Below are 26,240 nucleotides of genomic sequence, written 5' to 3'. Positions count from 1 at the left end.
ATGAACCTTGAAGTCATTATGCTTGAGCAGAACAAACCAGTCACGAAAGGACAACACCATATGATTTGCTTACACAACACACCTAGAATGGCCAGATTCAGAAACAAAGTTGATGGTGGTGGCCAGGTTCTGGGGTTGGGGACAAAAATGAACGTGAATGTTTAGTGGGGACAGAGCTTTGGTTGGGGAAGATGAAATAGTTCGGGAAATAATGGTGGGGACATTTGCACACAACGTAAATGTCAATGCCACTGATGTGTAGACTTCAAAAAGGTTAAAATGGTAAATTTTGTATTATGTGTATGTTTTCACAACAACAACAAAAAAAGATTTAATGTATTCATATGGTGATTGTAGTAAGGTTTTAAACAGTTCTGTAGGGGCTCCTGGGTGGCTTAATGGGTTGAAGCTTCTGCCTTCGGCTTAGGTCGTGATCCCAGGGTCCTGGGATTGAGCCCTGCATCCGGCTCTCTGCTCAGCAGGGAGCCTGCTTCCCCCTCTCTCTCTGCCTGCCTCTCTGCCTACTTGTGCTCTCTATCTGTCAAGTAGATAAATAAAATCTTTAAAAACAAAAAAACAAAAAACAAAAACAGCTCTGTAGGTGCAGCTGGGTGGCTCAGACTGTTCAGTGTCTGACTCTTGATCTCGGTCATGATCTCAGGGTGGTGAGATCAAGCCTCACATCGGGCTCCGTGCTCAGCTAGGAGTCTGCTCAAGATTCCCTGTCCTTCTCTCTCTGTCTCTCGCCCCCGTGCTCTTGCTCTCTGTCTCTTTCTCTCTCTAAAATAAATATTTTTAAAAAATAAATACAAAATAAATTAAATCGCTCCGTATTATGAACATTGAAATATAGATACTTGCTAAAATAAGGAACACTGGGGACCCCCCCCTCCCTTGCAGAAACCACCTCTACAGATATGGGGGTGGGCCCATGCTGACGGTGGGCCAATACGCAGGTGCCCGTAGGGCTCAGGAGAGCAGCGGCACACCACAAACAGTTGGCCTCCAATGCAGCCTCATGTGACAAGAAGCAGAGCCTTCAAGCCTTCAGCTTCTGCCTGCAAATAAGAGTAACATGCTCTTATTCTCTGATTTGTCCCCCAGGTGGAAAAGTGACAAGAGAAGAACCCTCCCAGGCAAGGCTCTGGTCCGCGGGGAGAAGGAAGAAGACAATCTCCTAATTGGTACCATAAACATCAGGTCCAATAATTTTCTTACTTTCTAGCAACACCAACCAAAAATTCCTCCCAAGGAAGAGCCACGTGCAAGATGGCGTAAAAAACAGTGAACAGCTCTGGGGTCGCACACCTCCCTGCCTGATCCCCCATCCCCATGGTCTGGAACCTTAGATAGACTTATTTCCACCAGGCTTACAAATGCAGAGAGGGGCTCTGAGAGGTTAGACCGCATGTCCCAGCTCGTCAGAGTGGCGGGTCAGAGTAGGCCAGCGAGCCTGACTCTGAAATAGGAGCACCTGTCAGAGAATCTGTCCCCCAAGCAGAGCATCCGAGTGGTTACCTGGGAAGAAGGAACGGGGGCATTCATCAGTAGCATGGGACTTAAGCCCACAGCAAGTAAAATTAATTACATGCTTAATGAGATGTTTACTTTATACAGGTATAACATTTTCCGTGAGCTTTCAGATCTGGATAAAATCTGCAGTGGGCTCAGCAAACTTCCCGTAATGGTCCAGCTCATTCATGTTTTTACTTCAGTGGGCCTGTGGTCTCTGTATTAACTGCTCACCTTAGCCGTGTGCCAAAGCAACCAGAGACAACATGTGAATGAGTCGATGTGACTATTTTCCACTACCACTTTATGTACAAACACAGATGGTAGCTCCCACTTGACCCATGGGCCATCATTTGCCCAGACCTTGCGTATGCCGATCTAGGGAGGCATTTCCATTTTGTCAGCCCTGACCAAGTATCCACTAGTGGCCCGGCACTAGTTCCCAGGTATGAGCCTCCGAGGCCAGGTGCGGGCTGCTTTCCTCCAGCAAAATTGGCAGGTGCGTTCTGTGGTCAAGCTGCAGGATGCCTCTTGTATCTTTCTAACCGGGACTTGTTCTACCTGGGAAATCTCGCATCTTTTTGAATTTTGTTAGATTGTGCCTGTGACTATGACAATCCTTGGAGAGATGACAGACAGCGTAGGTGTGGTACTTCAGTCGACTCTGGATTGTGTGGACTCTTTCTTGAGAGCCAAGTGGGGGGTGAGAGCCGAGGGAGTGGGTTGGCTCACAGATAAAGCCATAATTGGGATGTAGTCGGCAGTGCAATCGCCGGAAGTGGAAGTGTTGTGTGCTTTGTTAACTTCGTTAACTTGGAAGGATATTGGAAATCTAGTAACCCCAAATTAATCAATGTGTACGAAGATGTTTGATTTTTTAAAAACAATCTAGTCTGTCTTCTTTTAAAATCTTTTTTATTTAAATTCAATTTAATTAACATATTCTATATTATTAGTTTCAGAGGTAGGAACCAGGGATTCATCAGTTGTATGTAACACCCATTGTTCATTGCATCAAAGGCCCTTCTTCATGCCCATCACCCAGTTACCCCAGCCCCCCACCCGCAACCTCTCCAGAAACCCTCAGTTTGTTTTCTATAGTTAAGAGTCTCTCATGGTTTACCTCCCTCTCTGATTTCATCTTATGTTATTTTTCCCTCCCATCCCCTATATTCATCTGTCTTGTTTCTTAAATTCCACATATGAGTGAAATCACATGGTGTTTGTCTTTGTGTGATTGCTTTATTTCACTTAGCATAATAGTTCCATCCACATCATTGCAAATGGTAAGATTGCATCCTTTTTGATGGCTGAGTAATATTCCATTGTATTTCTACACCACATCTTCTTTCTCCATTCATCTGTCAAGGGACATTTGGGCTCTTTACACAGTTTAACTGTTGTGGACATCTCTGCTATACACTTTGGGGTGCAGATGCCCCTTCGAATCACTATGTTTATATCCTTTGGGTAAATGTCTAGTACTGCAATTGCTAGTCTGTCTTCAGTCTGCTGTCATTGGAATGGACAAAGTGTAAGGTCAGAAGTGCTGGAACTGGTAATGCCCCCTGGGCTCCCATGGAGCTCCCAGAGGGGTGATACTTGGGTTTGATTTTTATTCAGTGTCTTCCCTGCAGAATGGGGTGTTTGTCCAACATGGACAGAAATGGTTTCGGCGCTCCATTCTCTGCATGTTTGGTCACTTGCGGGCACTTTTGCCTCCTACATCCCTGCTTACAGCCCTGTGGCTTCTCTGTCCTTTCTTGCAGATGGATGGTTTCTAGCCTGCTTGCAGACCCCACCTCGGCTGAGTGTTGGGCAGCCCGTCTACATGAGCCTATGACTCTTGATATGGACGCAGTCCTGTCAGACTTTGTTCGGTCCACGGGGGCAGAACCTGGTCTGGCCAGAGACCTGCTGGAAGGTAAGCTGGCCTAGTCATCCTCCTGCCATTCTCCTGGGCGTAACGACCTTCTAACCAGTGGGGAAAGAAAAAAAGATAAGAAGGCTTTTGTTACCTGACGGTGATACTGGGCTCATAAAAAGAAAAAAAAAAAAAGTTGATGAAATTTTTGTTAATCTTGGCTTTATTTTGAGTGTGGACTCGATTATTCAGCTCTCTACAGTCAAAGTGCAGAAAGCATTATTGGCTTGGCTTTGCAGTAAAGTTTAAAGATAGTCAAAATTTATCAGAAATTACTTTTTTAAAGGAAATAGAGAACAGCAGAACTAAAAGAACATTGAAGAGAACACTTTTGTTGGAGACCTGAACGTTTCTTATCTCTATCGTGACTGAGACAAAAATACCTCAGGTCAAAGTTTTTGGTGAAGAAAAACCACATTGTAGCCAGTAAATAGATGGTAATAATTCATACGCAAGAAGGCCAAATTCCTCCTTAAACCTTAACTGTAGATATCATTTGTTCCGTGGGAAATGTGCAGTTTCTGTCTCAGGCTCCAAAATGGATTTACTTTGTTTATTTTTAAAATCTCTTTGTGTGCCTGTGTGTGGTGCAGTAGAGATAAGAGGTGGAAAGAGCCTGTCGTAACTTCTCGGAACAAACAAACGTGAGAGAGCTTTTGAATGATTTCTCTTGGCTTCCGGTGTATAAACTGCTGTTTATGGAATTAGCTAATTCTTGGTTAAGTATCCTAAGTCACAGTTATCCCTTAATTCATTTAGGGGGCAATGTGGGTTAGTACACTTTTTTAAATTATTTTTTATTTTTCATAAACATATATTTTTATCCCCCGGGGATACGGGTCTGTGAATCACCAGGTTTACACACTTCACAGCACTCACCATAGCACATACCCTCCCCAATGTCCATAATCCCACCCCCTTCTCCCAACCCCCCTCCCCCCAGCAACCCTCAGTTTGTTTTGTGAGATTAAGAGTCACTTATAGTTTGTCTCCCTCCCAATCCCATCTTGTTTCATTTATTCTTCTCCTGCCCCCTTAACTTCCCCATGTTGCATCTCCACTTCCTCATATCAGGGAGATCCTATGATAGTACACGTTTGCATGAAAAATGGAAGTAACTGCTGAAATCCCATAGAAAATTAAGAACCACCTCTTCGAGGGTACTGAGAAAATGCCAGTAGGGTGATAGCCAGTGTCATTTTTAACTTTCCCTGAAGCTCCCAGAATTTCAAAGAAACTCAGGGTGCGGAATAAAAATGGGCAGCAAATGTTTGTGGTGTACATAAATCAAAGTGCGATTCGCACCCCCTCCCCCGATTGCCCATCCCCTCCCTGACAGTCCCGCCGCTCTTCCTCCCTGAAGTGAGCCGCTGTGCAGAGAGACAGGGCCAAATCCTGACCCAGCCACTCACACACTCTGCCACGCAGGGCGGACTGTTTTCTTCCCTTAATCTCATTTTTTTCCCAGTATATTGAGCCTAACCCTAACCCACCTTCGAGGATGATTGTGCACATTGGAAGCTGTGATGTCAAAAATGCTTGCTGGGGTGACTCGCGGGTAACAAAGGCTCCAAAAGCGGTCAGTGATGACCCCGATTGTCACTTCAGTCCTTGTAACTGATGCTGACGTTGCTCTGAATGTCTGGATGGCCTTAAGCAGGAAACAAGAGTTGCCAGCTCTTTTCTTCCTTAATCTTATTTTTTTTAATGAAAATACCAAAAAACTGACCTTTGGGGGTACAGTTCTAAGAATGATGCATAGGTTTATGTTATTACTATCACTCTAAGACACAGAACCACCTCGTCCCCCACACCCCTGCCATCTGCCCTCCTGCTGTGTTGGGTCGTCCCGTCTCCCACCCTGTCTGCTGGCAGCCGCTTTCTGTCTTCCGTCACATTCGCTCTGTCTCTTTCAAGACTGCCATCTAAATGGAGTCATGCAGAACCTAACCTTTTGAGACTGGCTTCTGTTCACTCAGCATCATTATTTTGAGATTCGCCCAAGTCGTGCCTGTCAACAGTTTGTTCCTTTCTATTGCTAAGTGCAACCCGTCCTCGAGATGGACGACAGCTGGGTTCTCCAGTTACCTGTGTAAGGGCATTTCAGTTGCTGCCAGTTTGGGGCAGGTACGACTAGAGCTGCTCTTAAATGTGTATTGGACAACAGGGCTTTCTGTGAACATCATTTAAATTTTTCCACAGTGCACGTGCAAGAATGGGATTCGCTGGCTTATACGGTAACTGTACATTTCACTTTATTAGAAACTGCCAAACTGTTTTCCAGAGTGCTGAACCATTTTGCATTTCCACCAGCAGCATAAGAGAGTCCCAGCTGCTCCACATCCCCATCAGCACTTGGTGTTTCTTTCCTTTTTTTATTATTTTCTCCATTCTCCTAGGTGTGGAATGATATTTCTCTACCACTTTGGTTTTCATCTCCCCACTGAATGATGATGTTAAATGTTTTGTTATTATTTTCCATCCGTATCTTCTCTTTGGTGAAATGTTCACTCAGTTCTTTTGCCTATTTCTAAATGGAGTTATTTGATTTCTTGTAGTAGAATTTTGAGAGTTCTTTTATTTATTCTGAGAATAAATCACTTATTAGAGATGGGATCTGCAAATATTCTCCTCTGGTCTCTGTCTTGACTTCTTATCCTCCTGCAGGTGCCCTTTGCAGAGCAGAAGATTTTGATCTTGATAAAGTCTAATTCATCATTTTTTTCTTGTACGGATCATGTTTCAGGTGACATGTTTAAGAGTCTTTGCATGACCCTAAGTCGTGAAGATATTCTCCGAGGTGGTCTCTTGAAAGTTTTATACCTTAGATCTCTGACTCATTTTGAGTGGATTTTTGTAGAACATCTGGGGCAGAATTCATTTGTATCCATGTGGGAACCAAATTGTTTCAACACCATTTGTTGAAAGTATCCTTCCTCCACTGAGTTGCTTTGCACATTTGTCAAAACCAACTAAGTGTATCTGTGGGAAGCTACTTCTTGATTCTGATTCTGTTCCATTGATCAATCCATCTGTTCCTCTGCCAGTATTTCTCCATCTTGATTAGTACAGCTTCGTGGTGAGTCAAAGTCAGCATGATTCTTCTAACCTTATTTTTCTTTTTCAAAAGTGTTTCAACTACTCTCTTTCCTTTGCCTTTCCATACACATTTGAGGATCAACATATGTCTCTCTATAAAATTTCCTGCCGGGATTGTGATTGGAATTGTGTTAAATCTGTAAATGAATCCTATATTTTGCCTTACAATCCATGAAATCGGTGTAGGCTTACTTTCCATTTATGTAGGACATCTCTGAATTATTTCATCAGCATTTTGTAGTTTTTAGCATATAAATCCTAGGGTTTTCTTGTGTTATTGTAAATACTATCTTTTTTAAAAAATTTTAGTTTCTAATTGTTCATTGTTAGTATCAAGAAATACAATTGATTTTTGTGTGTTGCCCTTGTATCCTACAATCTTGCTAAACTCAATTATTGTCCTAAAGTATACATGTATGTGTACACCCTCATGCATGAGTGCACATGCATGTGTGTGTGTGTGTGTGTGTGTGTGAGGATTTTCTACATAGATAGTCATGTTGTCTCTGAATAAAAATAGTTATATTTCTTCCTTTCCAATGGGTGTGCCTTGTATTTATTTTTCTTGACTTATTGCTCTGGCTAGAACATCCAGGAAAAAGTTGAATGGTAGTGGGGAAAGAGAGCATCCTTCCCTTGTTCTAGATCTTAGGGTGAGAGCAGTCCCCCCCCCATCAGTCTTTCACCATTATGTAGAATAGCTATAGGTTTTTGTAGATGTTCTTTATAAGTTGGAGGAGAGTCCTTTCCTATTTTGTTGAGAGATTTATCATGAATATGTGTTAACTTTTTCAAATGCATTTTCCATGTCAATTTGATATGATTAAGTGGGGTTTTTTTCCTTCTTTAAACTGCCTGTAAAACAGATTATATTGATTGCCTTCTAGTAATAAACAAGCTGTCAGTCATATTTAAAGATTTTCCTACTCTGTGTTTTTCTCTTCTCCTTCTGGGACTCAGATGATATGAGTCTTAGAAGTCATTATTGTCCTCAGATCACAACAGTTCTTAAAAAAAAAAAAAAAGATTTATTTACTTTAGAGAGAAGAGGGAGGGGCAGATAGAAAATCAGATTGCACAGAATGCAGAGCCCGGGCCGCCTGGATGGCTCAGTGGGTTAAGCCACGCCTTCAGCTCAGGTCATGATCTCAGGGTCCTGGGATCAAGTCCCATGTCGGGCTCTCTGCTCAGCAGGGAGCCTGCTTCCCTTCCCCTCTCTCTGCCTGCTTCTCTGCCTACTTATGATCTCTGTCTGTCAAATAAATAAGTAAAATCTTTATAAAAAAAAAAAAAAAGAATGCAGAGCCCGAATCAGGGCTCGATCTTACAACCCTGAGATTACGACCCACATGCCCCATGATCATTACAGTTCTGTTCACTTTCTCAGTCTTTTATCATCAATGGTTCCAATTAGATCATTTCTATTAATCATTTATAAATTTACTATTTCCTCTGTCAGCTCTATTTTGTTACTGAACCCATCCAGGTAGTTTTTATTTTTGTTGTTGATTTTTTTTTTTAATCTTTAACATTTTCACTTGATTCTTCTTTATTTTTTTCTGTTGCTTTGCTGAGACTGTTTTTCAAGAGTGTCCTCTTCTGTTGTAAAATACTTATAATACCTGCTTTGAAGCCTTTGTCAGGTAATTTCAATATCCGTTTCATTTCAGTATTGCTATTGAAATGTCTGGTTTGGGGTTGGGGGGGTGTTTGGGTTTTTTTTGGTATGCTGAGTAAATTTAGATTGTACTCCTAAACATTTTGGAGATTATGTTTTGAGACTGTAGTTGTTGTTTAAACTTATGGCACATATTGTTTTTGTTTTAGAAGGCACTTGCCCCATTTGGGTTCAGACCAGAAGTTCCAGGTTCCCTGAGATTCCTGTGCATTGTGGGTCCAAGGTCAACTCTATGTGGTTCTGTCTCATATGGGTACCACCTAGTGGCCAGTCTGGGACCTGGGCAGTAGTCTGTCCCGTATTTCACTACGCAAAGCCTCTGGAATCTGTTTAGGATCAAATTCATACACGTACAGCTCAGAAGGAAACCTGAGAGTTCATAAACAACTTTAAAGAGTTGCTTTCCCAAATTTCTGCTTCATTGTCATCTCAATAGTGCTGGGTCCCCAGGCTTTGTTTATTCCCACATTCGTACACACTTGATTTGACTGTGCTTATGTCTGAACTAAGCAATCAAAATCCAAAAAGAAAAAAGTCATGGAATTTACCTCTGGGGATCATAAACCCCGTGATTGAAGAGGAACATTTTCCCTGTCTCCCAGTTTTTGTTTCCCGCCATCCCTCATTGCTGCGGCAAAATTGCTTCAGGTCTGGGGCACTAGAGAGCTGAGAAAATTTTTTGAAGAAAAAAAGACAAATGAGGGGTTTCTACACACCCTCTGAATGTTTAGAGACTGCTTTTCTGCTTCTGGGGTCAGAGCTAGAGGGCTTTTCCTGGAGCTAATGCCCACTTCTGGTTTGGGGGCTGCACTGGGTTTACATGGAAGAGACTGGAAGAAAAAGTGAGCAAGTCACCGGCAGTTCTGGATACTTTGAATTATGGTCTTCTTCCCCCATCTGCCTGCTCTCACGTACTCCTCTGAGTCCCCCAGTAACTGCTCCAATGCATTCTGTCCTGGTGTCCTGCTGCTTTCAGCAGGAGAGATGGACTACAGTGTCCCTGCTCCAGCTCACCTAGGGTGGATCCTGTCCCCTGTCTTTACCAGTGGGCAAACTATGGTTACAAACAAACTGTGGTTCTTTCAGTTGTGAGAGTTATTTGGGTCAAAATTTTTTCCAAAGCCAGTGTGTCAAAGATGAAATCTTCTCCTGGTGATCTTGCTAAGGGCAAAATCACACAGTGATGGCAGAAGCTGGGTGAAAATGTCCCTGGACCCTCTCTGCCTGCTTTTTAAACTTCTTCATGAGTGTTTTTAATTACTCATTTCAAAATGAAAAGTTTAAAACACATATATAGTGATGGGAATCACAACAGAGCAGAGGACAGAGAATGAGAAGAAAAAATAACATGGGTTGATAAAGAACCTGACCAAAAACAAACAAACAAATAAACAAACAAACACCTGGCAAAAAAAGACAGGGTAGGGACAACAGAAGGACAGAAAATAATGCACGGGGATTTGCCTCCAGTGAGGGGTGCATCCTTACCTGGCTGTCTCATCCTTTCACATCTGCCTATTCCACGTTGGCAAAGGGGTCTTTCTGAAATAACGTTGGTTTGAATGATTCTGTCTCCCCAAATCCTTTGATAGCCCCTGTTACATGTAGAATAAACTCCTCAGCATAGCACTCTGTTCCTCTCAGCCTGTGCTCTGTTCTGTCGCTTCCCCCTCATCTCTGGTGCATTTCTGCACCGTCCTTTCCCCCAGACTCACCATCCAGCCCTGTGCTTCAGACCAGGCTCAGTTCATGCATTGCCTCCTCCCTCTACACACACTCTGTCTCACTCGGAGATTCTACTCTTCTTCCAGGTTGGTGTATGAGCACCACGACAGCAGAGACCGTGGTGGGTTTTGTTCAGTATCCCTCTATTATTTAAAAAGATTTTATTTATTTATTTGACAGAGAGAGAGAAAGAAAGAGAGGGAGAGGGAACTCAAGCAGCAGGAGTGGGAGAGGGAGAACCAGGCTTCCTGCTGAGCAGGGAGTCGGATGCGGGGCTTGATCCCGGGATCATGACCTGAGCTGAATGCAGACGCTGAACGACTGAGCCACCTGGGTGCCCCTTCAGTGTCCCTCTAACACCCAGTGCATGCCACCCAGTACATGCCAGTCTTTCAGTGGGATGATCTGGCTGCTGGCTGTATAGCAATAAGCAACCAGATGAAAATCATCATCCTCATGGACACAGACAATAAATAGCATTAATCAATTATAGAGTATTTTCTTGGTTAGTGCAATGGAGAAAACTATATCAAAGGGAGGGACATGGGGGTACATGTGGATGTAGTTTTTAATTAGGGTTGTCAGAGGAAGACTTATTAATAAAAACGGGATCTGAGCAAAGATTTGAGGCATGAGAGAGTAACGACATAGCTATCTGGAGAAAGAAGTTTCCAGCAAGAATTGGAATTAATTGGTCATTCTTTGCCATTCCTCAAAGCTTCGCAGACTTCTGTTGTCACATATATTTGATTTTGTCTTATTTTATAATTAATCGCATACTTGTTTTCTCATTTAAATTGGAAGTTCTTAGAATCAAAGACAATAACATTGACAATAGTAGTTAGTATTTATGTTGGACTGCTATATGCCAGACGCTAGGTTCTTTAAATGTGATGTCTCATTTAATCCACACAGTGAATTGGAAAAGTGTTAGATTTCCCATTTTATAGGCAAGAAAGCTGAAGCTAAGAAATTTCCCTGAAGTTATACATCCAAAACATAGCAGAACCAACATTTGAACCCAAATGTGTCACTCAGCTAGGTTCTTTCTGCAAAAACTTCTGCCATTTATCTTCATGCCCGCTGTCCTCGAGTGTAACAGCTTTTTGTGTTGCTGTATGCATGCAAAAGAGTTTTAACTAATCACCAAACGAATATTTTAGTCACCCATTTTCTGATATGGCTAATTAACTTTTTAAGTAAAATATTACTTTAATAGACCACAAAAACTATTCAAAAAATAGAACTAATAACTAACAATCAGATGCCAAACACTACATACACTGTCTGACCACTTTAAATATATTAAAAGTTAGTTAACAAGATTTTTGAGTGGTAGTCCAAATGCATGAGTTGTTTACAAAGTATCTGTTCCCTTCTTAGAGACAAAGCAACTCTCATGCTTTACAGTAACCATGAGTCTTAGGCGGCTCTACCAAGATACTCTCTTCAGTGCACCCAGGCCTTAATTTTGTTGTGACCCCAAGGGAAAAAAATCGTCAAATAAAGAGCCAAGTTGCATTTAGGAAGAATATTAACTGGAAATTAACATCTCACATGCCCCTAGTATAGTCCTAGAATCCTTATGGAATTTGCAAAGTTAAGGAAAGTTAATGGCAACTAAGTTAAATTGTATTCTCATATATATATATATATATATATATATATATATATATATATATATATATATATATATATATAATGTTGTCCACACAGTTTAAGTTGCATGTCTATTTACCAGTTGAGTTGAAATTTGAGGACTAAAGTACTCAGAGTTGGTTTTGGGGAAATGTAACCTCTTTTGTAATCCTGGGGCCCTTAGATTTGAAACATACATGGTTTGGAATTTTCCATTCTTGGTCCTTTCTTGGTCCAGCTCACACAGAGAGGTAACTCCCAATAACTTACCAGTCCTAGTGACAGGATGTCCCATTAACACTTACATCTGGCCTACGAAAACTTTTCCACAACTGGGGACAGCAGCTGCTGACTCAGATTAACTATAATAATGCCCCCAAAGAGTCCACCCAAGAAATGGGGGAGGGGATGAAGGCAACTGAGAGAAGAATGTGTTTAGTAAATTTCTCTCATTAGCCCACAGCTGTGAATGGGATCTGCCCACAACAAACCCACATAGTTGTTGTGGGCATTCAACAGAGTGGACAAGATGAAATTGGAAGTGGTAGAGCAGAGGTCAGAGGCGCCAAATGGGACTCTGCCTGAAGACTGGGCAGTTGCTGTCACTGATCCATGACTTAAACATGCAAGAGACTGAGGTAGGCTCCAGAATAGTGTTTTAATTAAAATGAGAAAAGTGTTTCAAGGCTTGATATCCCAGCTGTATGTAACCAGAACATTGTTTCTCTGCAGTCAAGCTAGTTCTGAAGCCTCATCTTGAACACATGCCATCCGTTTACCAGAAGAATTCATTGCTGTAACTTTTTCAGGTTTGCATGATTAAAAGCTTAAGTGGGATCATTCTTGGATGGGAACAAAAAAGTGGCCTGATGACCTTAGATCCTAAACAGGAGGTAGAGGAGGAGAAGGTCTGATGGGTTCTGGCCAGTGAGTCTAGAAATACAGTAACGCAAACACTTGCTTCTCTCCCTGCTGTCCTGCTCCCACTGGGGACAGATCTGCCATTATACTAGACATGTTTAAAATAATACAACCAAAATTTAAAAATCCTGTTTAGTATCAGACTTTCAAGATGCCTCCTCTGGCATGGCCCCTGTTTAGGAAGACACATACTCTCTTTAGACAGGGGAGAGTATTTAAGTACTCTTGGAAACACACTGAGATCCAGTACAACCACGTGTGAGGAGTTTTCTTTTGGGTTGCTAATCAATGATTAGCAACCTCATTTCCTTTCCATTAGGGTAGACTGTAACCCCAGGCACTATTATTGGCCTATTTTATTGGCTTTACTCAAGAGGCTGTCCCATCTTGGCTACTTGAAAGGAAATGTTTCCTCTCTGGAAAGCCAACCATGTCCATGACAGTCTTTCTCAATCGATGTCTCCACCTGGGCTATCCCATAACCCCCACCTTTTAGGGTTCTTCCACCTTGCTTTGCTGATGTGCACATTCTTAAGGGGCTCCCATCCCAGTGCCCTCAGTCGTGTGGACTGAAATTAATTGTGTTGAAGAGGGAGGGTCAAGAGAACGGCATCCCCTGGGGGAAGATCCTCTGATATTGTGGCTCAGAATTGGAGTCATCTAAAGTCAACCATTTTTTAAGATTAAAAAGTAGCCGTGAAACGCTCTAGTTCCATCCATGTTGTCGCAAATGGCAAGATTTCATTTCTTTTGATGGCTGCATAGTATTCCATTGTGTATATATACCACATCTTCTTGATCCATTCATCTGTTGATGGACATCTAGGTTCTTTCCATAGTTTGGCTATTGTGGACATTGCTGCTATAAACATTCGGGTGCATGTGCCCCTTTGGATCACTACGTTTGTATCCTTAGGGTAAATACCCAATAGTGCAATTGCTGGGTCATAGGGCAGTTCTATTTTCAACATTTTGAGGAACCTCCATGCTGTTTTCCAGAGTGGCTGCACCAGCTTGCATTCCCACCAACAGTGTAGGAGGGTTCCCCTTTCTCCACATCCTCTCCAGCATCTGTATCATGCTTAGCGAAATAAGTCAAGCAGAGAAAGACAACTATCATATGATCTCCTTGATATGAGGAAGTGGTGATGCAACATGGGGGCTTAAGTGGGTAGGAGAAGAATAAATGAAACAAGATGGGATTGGGAGGGAGACAAACCATAAGTGACTTTTAATCTCACAAAACAAACTGAGGGTTGCTGGGGGGAGGGGGTTTGGGAGAAGGGGGTGGGATTATGGACATTGGGGAGGGTATGTGCTTTGGTGAGTGCTGTGAAGTGTGTAAACCTGGTGATTCACAGACCTGTACCCCTGGGGATAGAGTATTATGCCTCCATCAGAAAGGATGAATACCCAACTTTTGTAGCAACATGGACGAGACTGGAAGAGATTATGCTGAGTGAAATAAGTCAAGCAGAGAGAGTCAATTATCATATGGTTTCACTTATTTGTGGAGCATAACAAATAGCATGGAGGACATGGGGACTTAGAGTGGAGAAGGGAGTTGGGGGAAATTGGAAGGGGAGGTGAACCATGAGAGACTATGGACTCTGAAAAACAATCTGAGGGTTTTGAAGGGACGGGGGGTGGGAGGTTGGGGTACCAGGTGGTGGGTATTATAGAGGGCACGGATTGCATGGAGCACGGGGTGTGGTGCAAAAATAATGAATACTGTTATGCTGGAAATAAAAAAATAAATAAAAATAAATAAATAAATAAATAAATAAATAAATAAAGTAGCCGTGAAAACCAAAATCAATTTTTAAAAAATTTGACTGAGCAGGAAAGGGAAAGTTGCTACATATTAAGAACTCCCACCTAAGCAAAAACAATGATGAGGTCAGTCTACAAGGATGTACTCTGGACCTCTGACCTGGATGCTGGACATCCAGTATGGAAGAAGGAAGGGCTGTGCCCTCTGCTCTCAAGTACTTAACAACCCTCTGCTGTCACAGGTAGCTAAATGGCCAAAATGAGGGGTCCAAGAGGAGAACCCAGGTTGGCTTAGAGTGGTCCAAGATGATACCATAGGTTGCTGAGGCTCAGAGGTGGAAAAGGAATTTAATAGGCAGAAAGGGGTGTGTGTGTGTGTGTGTGTGTGTGTGTGTGTAAGGTTGGGGAGTTGCAGATTCCAGTCAGAGGGAAGAGCATTTGCAAATGTATGGAAGCATAAAAATCAGAAAAGAGAAGGAGCTCAGTATTGCTATGTCACAGACTGACTGGAGGGGAAATGGCAGGAGATAGATGAAACTGTGTGAATGGACACATCTCAGAAGACCTGGGGTTCCACGCAGAGAAGTTACCCTTTAAGCAGTGAGAAGCACTGAAGGGAAGTAGGGAGGTCCCAGGAAACACTATGAGACTAGAGTGCAAAATAGATTGTATCCCATTTCTGAATCCTAATTGTCTATGGTTCTGCCTGAAGAACTGTGCCTGCCAAAAGCATGAGCCTGAGGGTCAGAGGGAAAGGGGATCATTAATTAGCCACAGTCCTCATGATAACAAGTGGTGCCACTAGAGTTCATATCTCTAAACCAGTAAGGAGATTTCTGCTACCTTCCAGGCAAGGGATAATGAGCAAATGGCATGAAATGCCATCTGTGACTGCACATTGGGTCAGTAAGTTATGGGATCAGCCTCCCAGTGATCTGGTTCCTTCCAACTCCCACCATGGGGTCAAGCATGCTTTGGGGAATTAGTCTCACAGACTGCCTCTGGTTGTTTCCAAGACACGGATCAAGGACAGGATTGGAATGGCCATTTCTCATTATTAAGATCTCACCGGATCAGCTGTGCTGTGCTTATGTAAGAGCTCAGGGGTGACACAGGCCAAATGAATGGGATGTTTGTCATGGCACCAAGAGTTTAGGAGGGTTCTCTGGCTACTGGTCCTCAGTTGCCCTTATTCCTCTGAGTTGACTTTATCCTATCAGTAGACACTCCTCAAGTTTGTGGGAATGTGAGACCAGGCTTCTAGTGCAGAACTGTATAGCCACAATTTTTTGGTGGTACCTAGCATTTTCTATATACATAATCATATCTTCTGCAAATAATGCCACTTTTCCCTTTATGATTCAGAGACCTTTTATTCCTTTTTCTTGCATGATTGCACTAAGATTTCCAGCACCATGCTGAATAGAAGTGGTGAGAATGGACACCCTTGCCTTGTTTCTGAGACTTTTTAGCATTTTTTTTAGCTTTTCAGTGTTGAATATAATGTTAGCTATGGAACTTATATATGATCTTTATTATGTTGAGATATAGTCTTTCTATACACAATTTCTTGGAAGTTTTTACCAGGAGAACATGTTATATTTTGTTGAATGTTTTTGTGCCTCTATTGAGATTATCATGCGGTTATACCTTCTATTCTGTTAATGCAGTGCTACATCACATTTATTAATTTACATATGTTGAACAGTCCTTGCATCTCAGAGACAAATCCCACATGGTCATTTATGATGATCTTTTTAATGGACTACTGAATTTAGTTTGCTAGTATTTTGTTGAAAATTGTTATGTCTATATTTATCAGGAATGTTGACCTCTGGTTTTCTTGCAGTGTCCTTATCTGAATTTTGTATCACGGTAATCCTGTCCTCATAAAATGAGTTTGGAAGTATATCCTCTTCTTCAGACTTTTGGAAGTTTTCCACAGATTGGTGTTAATTCTTCCTTAAATGTCTGGTAGAGTTCATAGATGAAACCATCTGGTCCTGGATTTTTCTCTGTGGCAAAGTTTTTGATTACTGACCTATCCCCTTACTCATTATTGAACTGTTCAGATTTTTCTATTTCTTCATGATATAGTCTTGGTAGGTTTTATGTCTCTAGTAGTTTATCCACCTTTTTCATATGTTCTCCAATTTCTTGGCATTTAACTATTTATATGGTCTTGTACGATTCTTTCTATTTCTGTGGTATCAGTTGCAATGTCTTCTCTTTCATATCTGATTCAATTTATTTGCGTTCTCTCTTTTTTTTCTTGGTAAGTCTAGCTAACAAATTGTCAATTTTGTTTATCTCTTCCAAAAACTAGCTCTTAGTTTCATTGGTTTTTCTATCGTTTTTCTGATGTCTGTTTTATTTTATTTTCACTCTGACTTTTATTTCCTTCCTTCTATTAACTTTGGACTTGGTCTTTCTTCTTTTTCTAGTTCCTTTGTGTATAAAGCTAGGTTGTTTATTTCAGGTCTATTCTTTTTCTTGATACAGGCATTTATCACCATAAAATGCCCTCTTTAGACTGTTTTTGTTTCATCCCATAGGTTCTGATATGTTGTGTTTCCATTTTAATTTGTCTCAAGATTCTTTTTCATTTCCTTTATGTTTCTTCTTTAACCCATTGATTGCTAAGGACTGTGCTGTTTCATTTCTAAATATCTGTGAATTTTCCAGCTTTTTTCTATTGTTGATTTCTAGTTTCATATCATTGTTGTCAGAAAAGACAATTGGTACTATTTTAACCTTCTTAAATTTGTTGATATTTGTTTTGTGACCTATCATATGATCTATCCTAGAGAATGTTTATGTGTGCTTGAGAAGAATGTGTATTCTGCTGCTGTTGGGTGGAATGTTCTGTGTATGACTCCTAGGTCAACTAAATCTAAAGTATGATTCAAATCCAGCATTCCTTGTTGGTTTTCTGTCTGGATGATCTATCTACTGTTGAAAGTGGGGAATTAAACTTCTCTGCTATTATTTCATTGTTGTTGTTTCTCCCCTCTAATTTGTTAATGTATGTTTCGTGTATTTAGGTGCTCCTGTGTTGGGTGCATATGTATTAAGTACTTTTATATATTCTTGATTAATTGGCTCCCTTACCATTATAAAATTATCTTCCTTGTCTCCTGTTACTTTGCTGTAAAGTCTATTTTATTTGATATAAGTATAGCTACCTTGTTCTCTTTTGATTTCCACTTCCATTTATACTTTATTTCGCTTGTAACCTATGTGTATCCTGCAGCTGAAATGAATCTCTTACAGGCAGCATATAGTTGGGTATTGATTTTTTTTATTTACATATAATGTATTATTTGCCCCAGAGATACAAGTCTGTGAATCATCAGGCTTACATATTTCACAGTACTCACCATAGCATATACCCTCTGCAGTATCCATAACCTAGCCCCTCTACACCTACCTGCTCAACCCCCAGCAACAATCAGTTTGTTTTGTGAGATTAAGAGTCTCTTATGGTTTGCTTCCTCCCAATCCCATCTTGTTTCATTTTTTCCTTCCCCACCCCCGACACCTTCCCTGCCTTTCAAATTCCTCATATCAGAGAGATCGTATGATAGTTGTCTTTCTCTGATTGACTTATTTTGCTCAGCATATCTTCTAGTTCCATCCATGCCATTGCAAATGGCAAGATTTTGTTTCTTTTGATGGCTGCTTAGTATTCCTTTGTGTGTGTGTGTGCATATATATATATCTATAGATATATATAGATATATATCTTGCATCTTCTTTATCCATTCATCTGTTGATGGATATCTAGGTTCTTTCCATAGTTTGGCTATTGTGGACATTGCTGCTACAAACATTCAGGTGCATGGGCCCCTTCAGATCACTACATTTGTATCTTTAGGGTAAATACCCAGTAGTGTGATTGCTGGGTCATAGGGTAGCTCTATTTTCAACTTTTTGAGGAACCTCCATACTGTTTTCCAGAGTGGCTGCACCAGTTTGCATTCCCACCAACAGTGTAGGAGGGTTCCCCTTTGTCCATATCCTCACCAACATCTGTCATTTCCTGACTTGTTAATTTTAGCCATTCTGAATGGTGTGAGGTGGTATCTTATTGTGGTTTTGATTTGTATTTCCCTGATGCTGAATGACGTGGAGCACTTTTTCACGTGTCTTTTGTCCATCTGGATGTCTTATTTGCAGAAATGTCTGTTCATGTCTTCCGCCCATTTCTTCTTTGGATTATTTGTTCTTTGGGTGTTGAGTTTGATAAGTTCTTTATAGATTTTGGATATTAGCCCTTTATCTGATATGTCATTTGCATATATCTTCTCCCATTCTGTCAGTTGTCTTTTGGTTTTGTTGACTGTTTCTTTTGTTGTGAAAAGCTTTTGATTTTGATGAAGTCCCAATAGTTCATTTTTGCCCTTGCTTCCCTTGCCTTTGGCGATGTTTCTAGGGAGAAGCCACTGCTGCTGAGGTTGATGGTTATTGATTTTTATCCATCCAGACACTCTGTGCCTTTGATTGAAGAATGTCATCCATTTACAATTAGAATCGTTATTGTTAAATAAGGACTTACTAATGTCATCTTATTGTTTTCTGGCTGTTTTATACCTCCCTTTCTCCTTTCTCCCTCTTTATTGGCCTTCCTTTATAGATTGATATTATGTAGTGGAATGCTTGAATTTCCTTCTGTTTATGTTTTATGAATTTACTGTAGTTTTTTGGTTTCTGGCTGCCATGAGGTTTACATAAAACAACTTTTTTTCTACAATAAGTACTAATTTTATATTAAGTAAAAGCTGTAAGCATCATACACATATGTAGAATTACAGTAACTAGTTATATCTCCTCACCAGAGATTATCCGTCTGTGTCTAATATTGGAAGATCAGGGTTTAATTTTAATAGGTAAAATGTAAGTTTTTCTTTTTTTAAATTATGTTATGTTAGTCACTGTACTGTACTTTATTAGTTTTTGATGTTTCCGTGATTCATTGTTTGCATATAACAACCAGTTACAATACGTGTCTTCTGTAATACCCATCACCAGGCTCACCCATCCCCTCACCTCCCTCCCCTCTAAAACCCTCAGTTTGTTTCTCGGAGTCCACAGTCTCTCATGGTTTGTCTCCCCTCTGACTCCCCCTGCTTCATTTTCTCCTTCCTTCTCCTAATGTCCTCCATGTTATTCCTTATGTTCCAAAAGTAAGTAAAACCATATGATAATTGTCTTTCTCTGCTTGACTTATTTCACTTAGTGTAATCCCCTCCAGTTCCACCATGTCAACGCAAATGTTGTCTGAGTAATATTCCATTGCATATATGGACCACATCGTCTTTATCCATTCGTCAGTTGAAGGGCATCTCAGCTCCTTCCACAGTTTGGCTATTGTGGACATTGCTGCTATGAAGAACTTCTCAAACTCAACACCCAAAAAACAAATAATCAAGTCAAAAAATGGCCAGAAGACATGAACAGACACTTCTCCAAAGAAGACATACAAATGGCCAACAGAGACATGAAAAAATGTTCATCATCATTAGCCATCAGGGAAACTCAAATAAAAACCACAATGAGATGCCACCTGACACCAGTTAGAATGACAAAAATTAACAAGGCAGGAAACAACTAATGTTGGAGAGGATGTGGAGAAAGGGGAACCCTCTTACACTGTTGGTGGGAATGCAAGTTGGTATAGCCATTTTGGAAAACAGTATGAAGGTTCCTCAAAAAGTTAAAAATAGAGCTACCCTATGACCAATTGCACTACTGGGTATTTACCCCAAAGCTACAGATGTAATAAAGCATCTTATATTTGTTAACAGTTTATTTTATACTGATAACAACCTCAATCATATACAAAAAGTCTACCCTTTTGCTCCCTTCTTTGTGTTTTTGATGCCATAATATCTCTTTTTATAATGTGTATTTATTAAAAATTATTGTAGCTATTGTTATTTTAATACTCTAGTCATTTAATCTTTATTCTGGAGTTAAATAGTTAACACTCTACCATAGTATAGCATTAGGGTATTCTGAATTTGACCATAAGACTACCTTTCCCACTACATTTTATATTTTCATATTTTTTTCATTTTACTCATTAGTGTCCTTTCATTTCAGCTTAAAGAACTTTTTTCATCATTTTTCATAAGGCAGGTCTCACAGTTATGAACCCCCTCAGCTTGTTTTTCTAGAAAAGTCTTTATCTTCCCTTCATTTGTGAAAGATAACTTTACTACGTATAAAGTATTCTTGGTTGGAAGTTTTTTCTTTCAGTACTTTGAATATATGATCCCACTCACTTCTGGCCTGTGAGATTTCTGCTGCTTCCACTGGTACCTCTTTGGGTGTTTCCTTGTGAGTTACAGACTTTTTTTTTTCCTCTTTTTTTTTTTTTAAGGTTATCTCTTCATCTTTGATTTTTGATAGTTTTCTTATCATGTCTTGGAGAGCATCTCTTTAAGTTGATTTGGTTTAGTGACCTATGAACTTTATAAATTGTCTATCCACATCTCTTTCCAGATTTGGGAAATTTCCAGCTATTATTTCTTTAAATATGCTTTCTTCCCCCTTCTTCCTCCCTTATACTTCTGAGACTTAAGTAATTCATAAATTTTTTAAAATATTATCCCATAGATCATGTAGGCTTTCTTCACTCTTTTTCATTCTTTTTTTCCTTTTGTACTCCTTTGACTAAATGATTTCAAAGATTCTGTCTTCTATCTTACAGATTCTTTCTTCCACTTAATTCATCCACTGTTGACACTTTCTATTACATTTTTCACTTCATTCATTGTATTCTTCAGCTCTAGGATTTCTGTTTGGTTCTTTTTTGTGATTTCCTTCTTTTTATTAAACTTCTCATTTTGTTTCTATATTGTTCCCTAATTTTATTGAATTGTCTTTCCGTGTGTCTTGTAGCTTGTTGGGTTTCCTTAAAACAGCTGTTTTGCATTCTTTACTAGCTAAATTGCAAGATCTCCATGTCTTTGTAGACAATTGCTGGAAGATTATTGTGAGCCTTTAGTGGTATAATGTTTACTTGATTTTTCATATTCCTTGAAGTTTTGCATTACTGTCATCACATTTGAAGTAGCAGTCACCTCCTCCAGTCTTTACTAACTGCCTTCAGGAGAGAAATACCTTCCCTCAGTCAGGCTAAGGATTTTGAGGCTTTCTCAGACCTTTTGTGGATACACCTGCTCCATGTTTCCTGCTCCCTCTTGTGGCTGAATTCTTAAGCTTGTATGACTTCTGATCTGCCATGCTGACAAGCCTCCCTTTTGCTTTGCCAAAGGCTGTGTTAAAGCTCAAGTTTTGGTTTACAAACAGATTTCTTCCTAGAGTGCTGATGTGAGCCAAATTTCTGTGTGTGCTCACTAGCCATCTGCTAACTTTCACCAGTGTTGGGGGTGCTCATTGGCCAGCTGGGGTATCCATGGGTGAACCGTTTACAGTGGCTCATGGGCAGATTTTTTTGATGGAGTCCATGATCCGGTTAGTAGGATCCACATCCTTTTAATGCCTCTCAAGAGTCTTATATGCCACTCTCCCAGCCTTTCCCCACCGCTCAGTCATGCAGCTCATAACTCAGTAATCTGGATCAGGTTAACTTCTTTGGCAGCACCCCATATAGCAGGGAAAGCTGGTGCTTACCCATAATCAGGCTCTCTCCCATGGGAGAAATCATGGACCAAGATGGTTTCTTCTGGCATTAAACTCTGCTACCTTGGGGAAAAGATAATGCAGGTAAAGTCAAACTATTCCTCTAATCTTCTCCAATGTGACAAATCCGTATTTTTTTTCTTGCTCCAATGTTGTGCTGGACCTTCTTCTCTGGGAACCTGGAGTTCTAGGTTCTTTCATCCATGCGTGATTATCTAAAACTGTGTTTTACATGGGTGCTCAAACTGTAACCAAGAGGGGCTGGAAAGGTTCATGACAGGGTCTATAGCTAGGACTGAGGTCTGCATGCCTATTACCCAACACATGAGTAGGTGAGAATTGTCCTGGATCCCATGGCTGCCACAAAGGCACTTTTGTCCATGAATGAATGGCAAATTATTCTTGGAGCAGAGAGTGGACAAAAATGCAAGATGTCTTATTCCACCATGATGCCAACATCACTTCTTTATAGTTCTTAATTTGAATTGAAATTACTAATATGACTTAGGATATATTTTATTTTAAAAATAGATATTCCCTAGATCTGTTTACTACAGTCTTAGAAACAACCATCAGCTAAGCCGTGAGCAACTCTCATGTCCCAATCGTGCATGCCATTTATCATTTCTCATAAAAGGAGTGAGGGCTCCTTAGAGAAATGACTGATTCCAGTTCTGGGCAAGATGTCAGCTGAGTCAGGAACACCGTAACCAGAAATTAGGAAAGTTGTCTATGTGACCTGGTCTTTTCAAAAAGACAAGAGCCACTCTGGAGAAGCTCCCATAGACAGAGGTGTGATAACTGAAACGTCAATAAACACAAGTATAATAATAGTGAGATTCTAAACACATCAAATATGTTTACATGCATGAATTGGTAATGACACTGAAAGACAAATTGTTGATATTTTTGGAAGATGTTAAGGAACCAACTCATTATTTTGAATAACTGGACAAGAATAAAGGAAAATAAGCATTGTCCTGCCTTTCTAATACCACCTAGTATCACTGTGTAACTAAATAGTTAATGAGAGAAATGTTCTCTTTATAAAAGTTTTTGAGTTTAGGAAGAAGGGCTGATAGAATTATATCACCATTTTGTAGCCTCTATTGAATCTATTCAGGATCTTCAGTAGCTGACAATATCACGAAGAGAGATTTTTAGCCATTTCTTGCCTCTCGGCAGCAGTACCAACAGCATTTATGGAAGTCTTGCTAAAAGTGAAATGAACCTGAGTCTGATCAAAACTCTGACAGCAAATGACAGCAAATACAAAGGAAGAAGGAGCTTGTTCTATGACAACGCAAGTATGCAACAGCTAAATCTAGGCTATAGGTTTCTTCAACAAATAAATTCCAAGGTAAATTCCACAGCTTGGGAGTTTGTTTCCTTTTTCTTTAAATTGTCAGATAATACATGTTTTACGTTTTACGGGCCACGCAGTTTTTTCAGCTCTGCTGTTGGAACATGAAACCAACCACAGACAATGGGTGCAACTGTATTTTAAATAAACTATTTCCAAGAGCAGGTATACAGCCCACAGGCCATAGTTTGTCAGCCCCTACTATAAATTTAAAAAGACTTAAAGGACATGTCAACCATTTAAAATGTATCCACATTACTTAAGTGTCGATTCAAGAACACTATAAAAAATAAAAGAAAAAGAAAAATAGGGACACCTGGGTGGCTCAGTCAGTTAAGCATCTAACTCTTGGTTTTGGCTCAGGTTGTGATTTCAGGATCCTGAGACCAAGCCCTGTGTTGGGCTCGGTGCTCAGCACAGAGTCTGTCTGAAGATTCTCTCCCTTTGCACGCCCTCTTATCTCAAATCAATACATAAATCTTAAAACAAAAAAAGAAAGATGATAACACAATATGGAAAACTTGAACACAACACTTACTGGGTATTTGATGATATTAAGGAATAATTGTTAATTAGCTCTGGAGATATTATACTAAGAAAAATATACACACTGAAATATTGATGGAGGAACTATCAAGCTGAGATGGGGAGGTGACGGGGGAATGGGTGAGACTAGAAATGAAACAAGATTAGGCATGAGTTGATTATTCATTAAAACTGGGTGGTGCATGCAAATGGATCCATTGTTATCTTCTGCACACTTCCGAATATGTACAAAGCTTTCCAGAATAGAATGTTTTATTTTTTTATTTCAATTAAAATTGTTAACATATAGTTTATTATTAGGTTCAGGATAGAGTTTAGTGATTCATCGGTTGCCAGTGCTCATTACATCAAATGCCTTTTTCTTAATGCCCATCACCCAATTACACATCCACCTACCCAGCCATCCCCAAGCCTCAATTTGTTCCCTAGAGTTAAGAGTCTTTAATGGTCTCCCTCTGTTTTCTGTTATCTTATTTTTCCTTTCCCCTTCCCCAACGTTCATCTGTTTTGTTTCTTAAATTCCACTAATGAAATCACATGGTATTTTTCTTTTCTGACTTATTTTGCTTAGCATAACACCTTCCGGTTCTATCCATGTCACTGCAAATGACAAGATTTCATATATATATATATAAACTTCATCTGTCTATGGACACCTGGGCTCTTTCCATATTTTGGCAGTTGTGGACATTTCTGCGATACACATTGCATTACATATGCCCCTTTGAATCACTATTTTTATATCACTTGATAAAATACCTAGAAGTGCAATTGATGGGTCATAGGGTAGTTCTATTTTTAACTTTTAGGGGAATCTCCATACTGTTTTCCAGAGTGGTTTCACCATTTTGCATTCTTAACAACAGTATAAGAGGGTTCCCCTTGCTCTGCATCCTTGCCAATACCTGTTGTTTCTTGAGTTGTTAATTTTAACCATTCTGACAGATGTGAGGTACTATCTCATTGTGGTTTTGGTATGTATTTCCCTATGGTAAGTGATGTTGAGCATTTTTTCATGCGTCTGTTAGCCATTTGTATGTCTTTGGAAAAATGTCTACTTGTGTCTTTTGTCCACTTCTTGACTGGAATTTTTAGGGGGTGTTGACTTGGTAAGTTCTTTATAGATTTTGAATACAGCACATCATTTGTATCTGACACATCATTTGCAAATATCTTCTCCCATTCTGTAGGTTGCCTTTTAGTTGTGTTGATTATTTCCTTTTAGAATTGTTTGTTCCAGCTCTGTGAAAAATACTGGTGTTATTTTGATAAGAATTACATTAAACGGTAGATTGCTTTGGATAGTATAGACATTTTAACAATATTTGTTCTTCCAATCCATGAGCATGGAATTTTTTTCCATTTCTCTGTGTCTTCTTCAGTTTCTTTCATAAGTGTACTATAGTTTTCAGAGTACAGATCCTTAGGTTTATTCCTAGGTATCCTGTGGTTTTTGGTGCAATTGTAAATGGGATCAATTCCTTGATTCCTCTTTCTTCTGCCTTATTTGTATAGAAATGTAACAGACTTCTGTGCGTTGATTTTATATCCTGTGACTACTGAATTCCTGCATGAGTTCTAGCAATTTTTTGATGTAGTCTTTCAGGTTTTCTACACAGAGTATCATTTCATCTGTGAAGAATGAAACTTTGACTTCTTTGTTGATTTGGCTGCATTTTATTTATTTTTGTCTGATTGTTGAAGTTAGGACTTCTAGTGCTATGTTGAACAACAGTGGTGAAAATGGAGAACCCTGTCATGTTTCCTGAGCTTGGGGAAAAACCGAGAGGTTTTCCCCATTAAGGATGATCTTAGCTGTGGGTTTTTCATATATGGCCTTTACGGAATTGAGGTATGTTCCCTCTATCCCTACTTTGTTGAAGGCTGTTATCAAGAAAGGATGCTGTATTTTGCCAAATGCTTTTTCTGCATCTATTCAGAGTATCATATGGTTATTATCCTTTCTTTTATTAATGTGGTGTACTATGTTGAGTGATTTGTGAGTGCTGAATCTATATAGTCCTATAACCCAGAATAAATCCCACTTGGACATAATGAATAATCCTTTTAATGTGCTGTTGGATAGAACTGTCTAATGTCATATTGAGAGTTTTCAGTCCATGTTCATCAGGGATATTGGTCTTTAATTCTCCTTTTCAGTGGAGTCTTTGTCTTGTTTTGGGATCAAGGTAATGGTGGCCTCATAGAATGAATTTGGAATTTTTTCTTCTATTTTTGTTTTTTGGAACAGTTTCAAAAGAATTGGTATTGATTATTCTATAAATGTTCGGTAAAATTCCCCTGGGAAACCATTCAGTCCTGGACTCGTATTTGTTGGAAGATTTCTGATTACTAATTCAATGTCTTTGCTGGTTATGAGTCTGTTCAGATTTTCTATTTCTTCCTGGTTC

At 39.9% G+C, this 26,240-nt stretch overlaps 1 protein-coding gene across 2 annotated transcripts in view; it reads left to right on the top strand.

Annotated features, from left to right (window-relative positions):
* The window catches only part of OTUD7A (OTU deubiquitinase 7A), a 356,697-nt gene that overhangs the window by 201,768 nt on the left and 128,689 nt on the right, over positions 1–26,240 (top strand). Inside the window, exons 3-4 of one of the 2 annotated variants that reach the window (XM_032342261.1) lie at positions 1,105–1,200; positions 3,282–3,436. In XM_032342261.1, the coding sequence (XP_032198152.1) occupies positions 3,286–3,436 (151 nt within the window). In that variant the 5' untranslated portion in view covers positions 1,105–1,200; positions 3,282–3,285. Of the gene's footprint in view, positions 1–1,104; positions 1,201–3,281; positions 3,437–26,240 lie in introns of those variants that run through there. The other variant, XM_032342262.1, reaches the window with a different exon arrangement.

Source organism: Mustela erminea, chromosome 5 (genome assembly GCF_009829155.1).
Source record: "Mustela erminea isolate mMusErm1 chromosome 5, mMusErm1.Pri, whole genome shotgun sequence".
Classification (NCBI taxonomy): Eukaryota; Metazoa; Chordata; class Mammalia; order Carnivora; family Mustelidae; genus Mustela; species Mustela erminea.
Note: the sequence above shows the minus strand (reverse complement) of the source record. Positions and strands in the feature narration are given on the sequence as shown.